The sequence below is a fragment of the Brassica napus genome, chromosome A3 (assembly GCF_020379485.1).
Source record: "Brassica napus cultivar Da-Ae chromosome A3, Da-Ae, whole genome shotgun sequence".
NCBI classification, from domain to species: domain Eukaryota; kingdom Viridiplantae; phylum Streptophyta; class Magnoliopsida; order Brassicales; family Brassicaceae; genus Brassica; species Brassica napus.
In genome coordinates this window covers 4,613,093-4,624,153 of record NC_063436.1, presented here as the reverse complement: position 1 = coordinate 4,624,153, position 11,061 = coordinate 4,613,093, and the positions used below count along the sequence as shown (strand labels likewise).

The window sequence follows — 11,061 nt, the reverse complement described above, 5'->3', positions numbered from 1 at the left end:
TGTCAAAAGAAAACATTAACGGTACACACTTGCTACTTTTACTTGGATTCAAGATATGACCAATGTGGTGAAAGAAAACAAGTAGAGGAAGACAGAACAAAAAGAGAAATGGGCTTAAATAACAATGTCATACTGAAACCGCATTCCCAGTCTTGTTATCTTTATGTATGTGTCTTGCTCAAGACTCCAACAAGTATCTTCTCTCTCTTTCTCTTTGGTGCCTAACTCTTGTAGCAACATTAATGTGTAACGCTTGATTTGCTCAACAAAAGTATCTTAGAGAATATGTAGGCTCATAATTACGAGTGACTGAGAGAGCCGTTTATGTTGGAAATCATACTGTAAAGTTCAATCGGTCAATGCCCCCTTCACCAGTCTTTTGTTTCAATTGATGGCATGTTTTTTTTTTTTACTGAAATTTGTAATTGATGGTATGTTGAAACTGATTCTTCTTTATTGTGGGTCAAAGCTGTAATTAATTAATTGTACGTCCACTCAGTTTCATATTTAAATAATTTAATAATTTAACAACATAAAACACCTAAAAACCGGCTGAAAGCTACCGGTTTACAACCGGACAGAATCTAGTAATAAAACCGAACCGGACAGCAACGTGGATCTGGCAGAGAGATCAAGGGTTAGAAAAAAGGCGAAATCTCACATCCCTCAAAATCACAGCCATCCAATTTCTCTGTTTCGCTCGCAAATCTCCAGCTTCGCTTTCCTCCTCATCTCACAAATCTTCTTCCCTCTGCAAAATCTCCGATCGAATCTTTTCTCAATTCGTATGTTTCTCTCTTTCTCTTCAAAACCCTAATCATGGGGTTTTGATTGGATCATCGGTTTTTATTGATTTGGATCGTAAGGTTGTGATTGAGATTTTAGATTGGTTTTGTCTGTGATTATATGGTAAATTGAATCGGGCACGGTGCGTGCGCAGATCGATTCCTAAGAGCTCTTCATCGTTGATTCCTTTTTGTTTTTGTTTTAATTCTTAGTATCGATCTGAAAGTTTGAATATTTATAGTTAATTAGCTTTGATGATGAGATGAAGTAAACATAGAATATAATAGACTCTTAGGGTTTGATTGGCGATATGCTGAATTTGCATTGAGTTTTATTTCTTCTGATGTTTATGGCATAGAAAATGTTTATCTTTACGTTACCAAACGATAAGTTTTCGAATTTTTGTTGTAGACAACCATGAGTGACCAAGGAGAGAAGACTTGCCCACTATGTGCTGAAGAGATGGATCTCACTGATCAACAATTGAAGCCTTGCAAATGTGGCTATCAGGTCTTCCCATCTTCTGTTTATTTACATGTTATCAGTGTTCAGTAGCAATAATCAGCATAACCTTTTCGCTTTTAGCTCAAAGTTTCTGCTGCAGTTTATCCGTGAAACATGAAAAATAGAATATATGTGATGAGAAATGACTCAGTGGAACCATGTCACGTCCTTTTGTGGCCTCATTGACCAATGATCTTTGCTCTGTTAATGATTTCTTTTGTATGTGATACAGATTTGTGTTTGGTGCTGGCATCACATAGTGGACATGGCAGAGAAAGATCAGATAGAAGGGCGTTGCCCTGCTTGTCGCACTCCATATGACAAAGAAAAGATTGTAGGAATGACTGTTGATTGCGACAGGTTGTAATACGTGATCTTTCGGAAAATTTAATATTTTTGGGATAATCTTTCTTTACGCTCTCTTTTGCTGATTTACTCATAATGGCCTGTTTGTCAGTCTGGCCTTTGAAACCAACATGGAGCGCAAGAAGACTCAAAAGTCAAAATCAAAACCTTCTGATGGGAGAAAGCAACTCACTAGTGTCAGAGTCATCCAGAGGAATCTTGTTTACATTGTCGGGTTGCCCCTTAATCTAGCAGATGAAGATGTATGATAACTATTATCCACACTACACCCTTTTAATCATTTCTTTGTGAATTGCTATGTGACTAGGCTCCATTTTCCTTGCAGCTACTCTATCACAAAGAATATTTCGGTCAGTATGGAAAAGTTCTGAAGGTTTCCATGTCCCGAACATCATCTGGTGCCATCCAACTATTCCCAAATGATACATGCAGTGTGTGCGTTTCTGTCAGCCAAAATTTTCCCTTTTATCATGAAGTTCATTGAGTTTTTGCTTGTCATTATTGTACTCATCTGATAATATTTTTTATTATTCAGATATATTACTTATGCAAAAGAGGAAGAGGCTGTCCGTTGCATCCAGGCCGTTCATGGGTTTATCTTGGATGGGAAATCACTGAAGTAAGTTTTGACTCGCTTCCTTTTTTTGTTTGAAACTATGTATTTGGTGTTTTTAGTTTGTTTTCATTCAGTTGTGGATAAGATGTATTTTTATATATATATTGCAGGGCGTGTTTTGGGACAACCAAGTATTGTCATGCATGGCTGAGAAATGCGGTACGCCTTCCCTAGATTATTGTTCTACTTTCTGACCCCCTGAGTTTTTCTTTTGGTTACCTCTTTTCAGATAAAAAAATGAGATTGATGTCTTTGTAATGATTAATTGCATGTTTTTGTTTCCAGGCGTGTGTTAATCCTGATTGTCTCTATCTGCACGAGGTCGGTTCACAAGAGGATAGTTTCACAAAAGATGAGGCCATATCTTCCCATACAAGGTACGTTTATCATCTTAACCTTTATAATTCTGTCTTGCGTTCATGATTGTTCGCTTTCTTGGATCTTTTACCTTGCTAGTATATATGAAATATGATGGCTTGCTGAAGTCTTATAGTAATTTTGAAGGAGTAGAGTTCAGCAAATCACTGGAGCAACAAACATTCTGCAGCACCGTTCAGGGAGCATGCTACCTCCACCACTAGATGCTTTTTGCAGTGACAGTTCTTCTGCTAAACCAATTGCAAAAATTCCTTCAAGTGTAAGTTCAGTTAAATCTCAGCTTTCTAGTGACATTATGTGCAATTTAAATTTTATTACACCATCTCCTAGAAGCTTTAGTTTCCATATACTCTTCCAAGCCTCAAACGGCCCCAAAACCAACCACAAAATATTACAAATCGGAAGGTTTCATGTTTGTTAAATCCTAATTGGTGACTAACTTAATGATGTGACATGACTAGCTTATGAAAACATTTCAGTTGACTAAGCTTACTATTTTCATTTCTCATTTTTTTCTATGAGCAGAGTGCAGTAAGTGTTCCCAGGTATTCTCCACCTAGTGGGAGTGGGAGCTCTAGCAGATCCACTGCTCTTCCTGCTGCAGCGGCATGGTAAGTTTTTCACTTGCTGCTTTTTTATGCGAGGTATTTTAATGGGTCAATATAACAAAATAGGGATATCTGTTACAGGGGGACACATAATGCAAACCAGCAGTCTTTAGCAACTTCGGTTACCTCAAATGGATCTTCTGATATACAAAGAGCGACCCCAGTAAATGGAACCTTGGCTTTCTCTGCTGTTGTTGCAAACGCAGCTCATGGGCCTGTATCCTCTAGTAACATTCTTAAAAGACCATCAGGCAAAGAAGAAAATCAAAAAGCTGTTGACAAAAGCAAGCTTAGGGTTTTGAAGCCTTTGCAGCATAATGTTGTGGTTGGTTCTGGGTCCAAGAGAACCACCTCACCTGATAGAGATTCTCCTAGCAATCGGTTATCCAGTTCAACAGACTCTTCCTACGATGGCAGAGACATTGACAAGCCTTCAGCTGCTGTGAACTCGTCTGACGATTCAGAGGATGGTGTAGAAGATGGCCCTACTGTAGGCAGCTTGCGTGTTGCTGTTACACGAGATGGCCCTACTGTAGGCAACTTGTCTGTTGGTGTTTCACAAATGGAGATGACTGCAAATTCCAGAGATGACCGTCCTGATATTGCGATTAGTAGTGAGTGTGATCAAGATTCTAATAGACAATCTGATCATGAAGTATCAAAGTTGCCAGAGCTAGAGCAATGTAAGATGGATAGCTCTATAAACACTGATGAAAAATCTTTTCCATCAGAGACTGGGGTTCCCTGCACAAGGCCAGAGTGGGATTGGAGATTAAATTTGCAATCCCAAATGCCAGTCAGCTCAAAATTGGATGTGGAGGATATGTCATCATTTGATAGCCAAAGGCATCACCGTGAAGAGGATGTTACCCACTCGCGGTTTTTGTCTAGTTCTTCCCTGCCTTCTGAAGCTTCAGGTGTAAACGGTTCAAACTTGAGATTCCCTTCGGATAGAGGCAGTGATAGGTTGCATCTTCAAAATGGGTTTGGTGAGAAATCCATGTTCAATGTGGATCACTCTCTGTTTGCTAATGAAGGCAGGAACAAAGTTCGCAGTGCAGAGGATGAAATAATCTCAAACATTTTGTCACTCGACTTTGATCCATGGGATGAATCCTTAACTTCACCCCACAATTTGGCTGAGTTACTCGGTAAAATTGATCAGCGATCCAGTCCTGTGAAACCTTCAAACCTCCTAAAGCAACATAACAGCCAGTCTAGATTTTCTTTTGCACAAGAATCTAGTAATCAAGCATTTGACAGGGAGAACCATAGCATTTATGGGCAGTTTTCAAGAGAGAGGCCTATTCAAGAGTCTGTAGTGAGCCGAGATATTTATCGGGGTAATCTCGGGAATCTAAATGGATTTGCTTCAAACTATTCCGGTGGATTAGATAATGTTTCTGCTAGTCCTTTATTTTCATCGTACAAGACTCCTGGTTAGTATTTATCGTTGATGAATTTCCTTTGTTTCTTGATTGGATTGAATCTTTTTCTCATACTTTTTCTGTTGTTCTGTAGCAGTTTCACGACCTCAAGTTTCTGCTCCTCCAGGATTCTCTGCCCCCAGCAGGTTACCTCCTCCCGGCTTCTCTTCACATGAAAGAGTGGGCCTATCTTCAGATACGGCACCAGGTAGTTCTTTACCTCTGTTTTATGGGCTAAGTGTGCGACTGATGCTACATATACAGACTAAAACTCTCATGCTTCCTTGTATCTTAGGAACTCGTTTTCTTGACTCTGCTGCCATGTTGAGGAATACATATCAAGTACAGCCTCCAGTTGGGAATCCGAGTGGTGCGAGTGATATAGAGTTCGCGGATCCTGCTATTCTAGCGGTTGGAAGAGGGATGGTAAATGCAGACTTGGATATGAGATCAAGTTTCTCATCACAAATGAATTCTTATGGGAACGAGACAGGACTCCAAATGTTGAGACATCAGTCTATGTCTGCTGCACAACAAGTCAATGGGTTTCATCATGATCTCAGAAACTTATCTCCTTCACTTGCAGAAACTTACGGATTTAGCTCAAGGCTAATGGACCATCAGGCACATGGAAGTAATTTATCTCTTTTCTCACAGCACCCAAGACAACAACCATCTGCAAATCCAGTCTTGTCTAATGGTCACTGGGATAAGTGGAATGAAGGCCAAAGTGTAAACTCTCTTGGCATGGCCGAGCTTCTTAGGAATGAACGGTTGGGATTCAATGGGAGCCTATACAACAACGGATATGAAGAACCGAATTTTCGGATTCCAAGTCCGGGAGATGTGTATAATAGAACATATGGGATGTAATTCTGGCATGAAGAGAGGTTTTCTGCTTTGTTGGATTTGCTCTGGTTGGTCCCAAGTTGCTGGAAGAATCATCAAAAACTGCTTCCAATGCTATTGAGTGAAGATGCATGGCCCCAACATAATTTCACCAAGAGCATTTTTGAACTCTAAAGGTAAACTTTTATCTTATAAAGTGTTAATGTTAGTTTATCCACGGGGTTTGATAGTATTTTGACCGGTAATAAAGATGTTTTCTCTATTGCAGGAGCTGAAGATGTTGATGTTTGGTTGCCTTGTTGATGCATGCAAGTGTCCAAGTCCACTGGTAACAGAGATAGAAGTTGTGTCGCCGCTTCTTATTTGTTTTTCTATTCAAAACTGTAATTCAATTTAGTTCTAAGACAAATTTTTTCTTTCTCAAACATAATTTTATTCAAAATCATATTGTTATAGCAAAAACATATATAAAAAGAGAAAAGAAATCGAAATATTACTGTTGAGCAGTTGAACTATATTTATGCCCGTCTGTCCTACAAATTTATCATGATACTCTTTTTTTTTTGTTAACACAAATTTATCATGAATACTTCTGAAAATTCTATAATGTTGAATTACTGCATGCAATCGTTGTCTTCCATCACTTTTTTAATTCAATTATTGTACTCAGAAAAAAATATTTTTTTTTTATTAAATCAGGATCCTTGCACAAAAAATCACAATCTACTTTAAACCAGAATTCTATAATCAACCATAACACAATCGAAAACTTTTAATTTGAACACCTATTAGCTATGGAACATGACTCCAAGATGTTTGCAATGTTGCTTCCGTGAGACCTAAGCAAAAGGTGGCGAAGAGGCATCAGCTTCTGCACCAGATCCCTAAACAAATCAACCCTATTCATCTTTTGCGTAACTTCCAGTGCCTTGAGCACCACGAAATTCCCAATCTCACTCCTCGCCAGCCTCATCAACCTATCTCTATCGCACTTCAAAAGCTCCACAACCACCATACCCATCGACACCTCAGCCTCCAAGAGCTTCTCCACGATGTAGCTTCCATACTTCTTAAACGACAGATCAACGCAGTGGCCACGAAGACTTACCGCCACGTTGTGCGTGCAGCGCAAGTCATACAGTTTAAGCACGTGTTGGACCACAAAGTTCCCCCAAAGATCGTTGCTTAGGAAGAGAGCGTTGCGCGCGACTACGTCTAGTAACCGGTTCCTGTATAAAGGATCATCCGCGTCGATTATAACCTCGTTGAGCGCGACGCAGCCGTATTGGTAACGCGCTATGTCGAGCGCGTAGTGGAGAACGTGCTTGTACATCACATGTTTCTTCACCTGGTCGAAAACGACCACAGCTCGAATCGCCACGTAGGATGCGTACTTGTCGGTCATGATGTCGAAGAAGCGTTGCAAGATAGCATCGTAGAATAACGCGTCCACGTCAACTGATACTCCGAGGAGCTTCTGCACGCGTCTCGACCCGTACTTGTTTCTGACGACCTCCATGAAGTAGTCGGAGTCTGACGTCAGCAATGACGCCATCATCTGAAGCTGACTTTGGTCAAACGTTGAGATCAGATCCTTAAACTGTGCCACGCCTTCACAACTAGTCATTAGGTTGAAGAGCCGTTTTAAGCGCGTATTTGAGAGGTGGATTTGTTGTAAAGCATTGAACATGGTCGACATGGAGAACGGACTATTATCGGACATTACCATTGTACTGAAACTAATCTTTTGGAGATGTTCGAGTGTTAGGATGCTTTGTTGGATTGAATCTGTGAAGGTGAGTAATGACCTATATTTATACTACTTTGTTAGAGAGATTGTATTTGTTTTCTTACTAGGAAAAGGAATGTAAACCACTAGAATTTCCTTTTTGCGTTTTTGTTTGCTATATAGTTTTCATATTCAGGTTTGGCTTTTAATTAATTCGTCAAACGTAGATTATTCACTACCTGAACATATTTGTTGTACAATATACCAACCATCTCCGCATACCACATGTCGTCTCCAGTTTCCTTTTTTCCGTTTCTAACAAAGGAACCAGATTGATTAGTTATAATTCATCGGAGATGTTGAATTATATCTTTACTCTCTATTATTAATAAACTTTGTTTAAAATCGTAATTTGGGACACAAACAAAGTGCTAATATTTATTTGATGGGTTAATATTAAGCTTATTGCTAACTAAATAAATAAATCAATAACCAATTAGACTCATACACAGAAGTCCATCTAGGTGATAACTCTATATGGATATAATTTAATAGTAAACAGCTATTAAAAATAAATAGCTCGACGAAGGTCAAGAGTACATATAATAATAATCTTTACGTAGGTTAATTATTTGTGAATAAATTACATGTTCTATAAGATGGAATAGGTTTAATCCATTGTTATAGTTACAAAAATCCATTAGTGAAAAAGTCCATTAGAAACAAAACCTTGACAATAATAAACTTACGGTTATATTTATCACTGTAAATTTAAATCAGAAAAAAATTGTAAAAAAATAAATCAGTTCCAAGAATTTTGCCAGAGCTCAGATCAAGAAGTGGGCTTTGTCTCATACGCAACCTTGACTCGGCATTGTCTTCTTGTTGGCTCAGCTTTGAAAGAGAAATGTACAGAATCATAAAGCTCGATCGAGAAGTATTCATGCTCCTGTTCTGATCACTCTCACATCTTGTCTCCTTGTCTGGGATCTTATCTAAAAACTGGTGGGTTCGGTCACATGCTTTACTTGTCATCCAAGCTAACCATGGTGATCTGTTGGTCTCGTAAGTGAGCAAATCTAAATACACAGATGTAATAATCAAACAGAAGAAAAGAAAAATGAAGGCTAATTATATTATTTATTTTTCTAATTAACTCTATACCTCAAAAGTCAAAAGGAAATACAAAAAAAAACCCAATAAATATCTATGATTATCTTTGACTAAAAAGTAAAAACACTTAAATTTAATTATCGAGTCCTCTATATATCAAAACGAAATATAAAAAGATTCACCAATAAGATTCGAATTTTAATCTTATAGATTTCGAAGTATTGTCGGTCTTTAGCTGCTGCCTATATAAAGAGAAGGCGCGCGATACCAATGGAAAGCATATCAGGAAGAAAAACTGTTGAAAACAATATTTTTATAAAGATCTCTCTCTCTCTCACCATGAGTGCTGCTATTACGATGCTTCTTGTGCTTCCGAAATTAAACTCGCAAAGGAGGACCGAAGTCAACAACGAATACGGAATAGTGTGGTGGGATCAGGATTTAGTCAAGTGGATTATTAAGGAACACCCTGAAACTGCCATCGGTTTTAAATCTCAGCAGCCAGAGACCAGGGCATATGATCTCATGAGCGATATCTCCTATATCATCCGGAAACTTCGCCATCAGCGACCGCTCTCTGATGCTGAGTTAAGGACAACTTCCGATAAATTGGCTTATCTGACCGAAGCCGGTTTGAACGTGGAATGGTTGCGGCCAAATCTCGAGGTGAAGAAACGTGAAGCTTACTTGGAGAGGAAGAAGCGTGATGCTTGTGAAGCTCGGATCGTGGAACTCAAACAAGAGGTCAAGAAACTCGAGCTTGCCAAGTCTGGTCTCAAAGCTGAGTTGAAAAACGAGGAGGCCAAGTTGAATCCTCGTTCGTTTTGGAATCTTTTGGGGAATTGCTTCTGCCTATAGACATAAAAGTCCCCTAACTGCTTAAAAGATGAATTGTAGTTTTCTTTTCATGTATGTCACGAATGATAAGAGCTTTGATAGCTCTTGCCACACACATGAGTTCTAGTTATGTCCTTTTGTTATTTCTTCTATACCATATATAAGACGTTCTTTTTCTTTATGTTTACTGGAGTTTAACAAGCTAATGAATTGCTTAGTTAGTGAACACTGAACACAACTTCTTAGTAGTATTTTTTTTTAAATATACAGATTGCTCACTGAAAAAAATAAGTGGATTTTGAATGATTTTAGGTTAGAAACCTAATGTATTCTGTTAGTCCTCATCAGTCACCACAAACCTAACCAAGTGAGAGGAAAAAGTCAAGTTAAAGAAGAAACCAAGTTGGATCTGTACATCTCTTTAGATTATTAATAATCGGTTTTATTTTATTAGATTTTCTATATTTTTATATCTTAAAATATCCCTGCCAAACACACGGTTTAATTAGGGCTCTCTTAGGGGAGTGTTGTGTATGTAGCAGCTACAGAGTCTTAATTAATAACGTAAATTAAGAACTTCCAATATTGGGCTCATGGGCCTTAAGTTAGATTCCTTTTCCATTTGATACACCAAATCAACTTTCCTTTCTTCACATTTTTCTCTTCTTTCTGGGATTATTATTACTAGATTTTTTAACCGCGCTACGCGCGGATAAGATATTATATGTATTTCTCAATTCTAAAAAATAATGTATAATATTGTATTACATTATTTAAAGAATAGAAAATAAGACTACATAACATAAATATATTTTTTATTTTTTCTTTGTGGAAATCATTATGTTGTTTGATTGTTGTACTTAATTCACATATTTGCATAGATATTTGTGATAGATGAATAACTATATTTTTATTATCAGTGAATAATATATATTTATTATATAATATAAGAAAAATGGAATTATTTATTTTTTAACAAACTTGTCTCATGTTGGGGACTCGGTTATAGACATATCATATTCGAATGAAACATTTTTACATCTATCAATCTTCTTAACAATCAAGAAACAAATCTGAATATCAAAACAATATCTCATACGATCTCTTTATGAAATAAATGCTCTGAAGAAATTGAATTTATGCATCAAAAATGACTGGAAATGGATGTGCATATGTGTTATCTAAGTCAGCTTTACAAAAAACTATTTATAGTTCATATATCATTTATGTCCATCCTATTTTTTTGTTCATCATTTCTTAAACATCTTGAAATAAGTAATGCTAATTAATAATAAACTTTTTGCTCACAAAATAAAAATCAAATTTGTCTAATTATCGCTTAATTTGTCTAACTGATATATGTATTTCTCAATTCTAAAAAAATAATGTATAATATTGTATTACATTATTTAAAAATTATAAAATATGACTACATAACATAAATATATTTTTTAAATTTTCTTTGTGGAAATCATTATGTTGTTTGATTGTTGTACTTGATTCACATATTTACATAGATATTTGTGATAGATGAATAACTATATTTTTATTATCAGAAAATAATATATATTGATTATATAATATAAGAAAAATAAAATTATTTAATTTTTAAACAAATTTGTCTCATGTTGGAGACTCGGTTATAGACATATCAAATACGAAGGAGACATTTTTACAGTTATCAATCTTCCTAACATTGAAAAAACAAATCTACATATCAAAACAATATCTCATACGATCTATTTGTGGAATAACTACTCTGAAGAAATTGAATTTAGGCATAAAAAAAGACTGAAAATGGATGTGCAGATATGTTATCTAAGTCTGATTCACAAAGTACTATTCATA

General features: G+C 36.8%; 3 protein-coding genes across 9 annotated transcripts; 2 read left to right on the top strand and 1 right to left on the bottom strand.

Annotated features, from left to right (window-relative positions):
- Positions 1–622: 622 nt before the first annotated feature.
- Positions 623–6,049, top strand: LOC106419711. 7 transcript variants are annotated; one of them, XM_048772209.1, is made up of 14 exons: positions 623–785; positions 1,198–1,296; positions 1,523–1,650; positions 1,748–1,898; positions 1,982–2,091; positions 2,192–2,275; positions 2,383–2,431; positions 2,558–2,649; positions 2,783–2,909; positions 3,176–3,261; positions 3,340–4,697; positions 4,783–4,893; positions 4,981–5,710; positions 5,803–6,049. In XM_048772209.1, exons 2-13 carry the CDS (start codon positions 1,204–1,206, stop codon positions 5,556–5,558), a joined length of 2,967 nt encoding a protein of 988 aa, XP_048628166.1. In that variant the 5' UTR covers positions 623–785; positions 1,198–1,203; the 3' UTR covers positions 5,559–5,710; positions 5,803–6,049. The 7 variants fall into 7 exon arrangements, with proteins under 7 accessions (XP_048628166.1, XP_048628163.1, XP_048628159.1 ...); XM_048772206.1 differs by having other exon boundaries at positions 4,780–4,893; XM_048772202.1 differs by having other exon boundaries at positions 2,783–2,918; positions 4,780–4,893.
- Positions 6,050–6,160: 111 nt separating this feature from the next.
- Positions 6,161–7,467, bottom strand: LOC106419713 (pumilio homolog 18-like). The gene has a single exon (XM_013860527.3). It carries the CDS (start codon positions 7,261–7,263, stop codon positions 6,307–6,309), a length of 957 nt encoding a protein of 318 aa, XP_013715981.2. The 5' UTR covers positions 7,264–7,467; the 3' UTR covers positions 6,161–6,306.
- Positions 7,468–8,715: 1,248 nt separating this feature from the next.
- On the top strand, positions 8,716–9,234 carry LOC106383693 (MATH domain and coiled-coil domain-containing protein At3g58270). Its single transcript, XM_013823764.2, has one exon. It carries the CDS (start codon positions 8,716–8,718, stop codon positions 9,232–9,234), a length of 519 nt encoding a protein of 172 aa, XP_013679218.2.
- The last annotated feature ends 1,827 nt before the right edge of the window (positions 9,235–11,061 follow it).

Coding starts and splice junctions, on each gene's coding strand:
- LOC106419711 (XM_048772196.1), top strand. CDS start 1,204: ATGAGTGACCAAGGAGAGAAGACTTGCCCACTATGTGCTGAAGAGATG. Junction 2,432..2,557: donor ATGCATGGCTGAGAAATGCG/GTACGCCTTCCC, acceptor TTTTGTTTCCAG/GCGTGTGTTAATCCTGATTG. Junction 4,698..4,779: donor TTCATCGTACAAGACTCCTG/GTTAGTATTTAT, acceptor GTTGTTCTGTAG/CAGTTTCACGACCTCAAGTT.
- LOC106419713 (XM_013860527.3), bottom strand. CDS start 7,263: ATGGTAATGTCCGATAATAGTCCGTTCTCCATGTCGACCATGTTCAAT.
- LOC106383693 (XM_013823764.2), top strand. CDS start 8,716: ATGAGTGCTGCTATTACGATGCTTCTTGTGCTTCCGAAATTAAACTCG.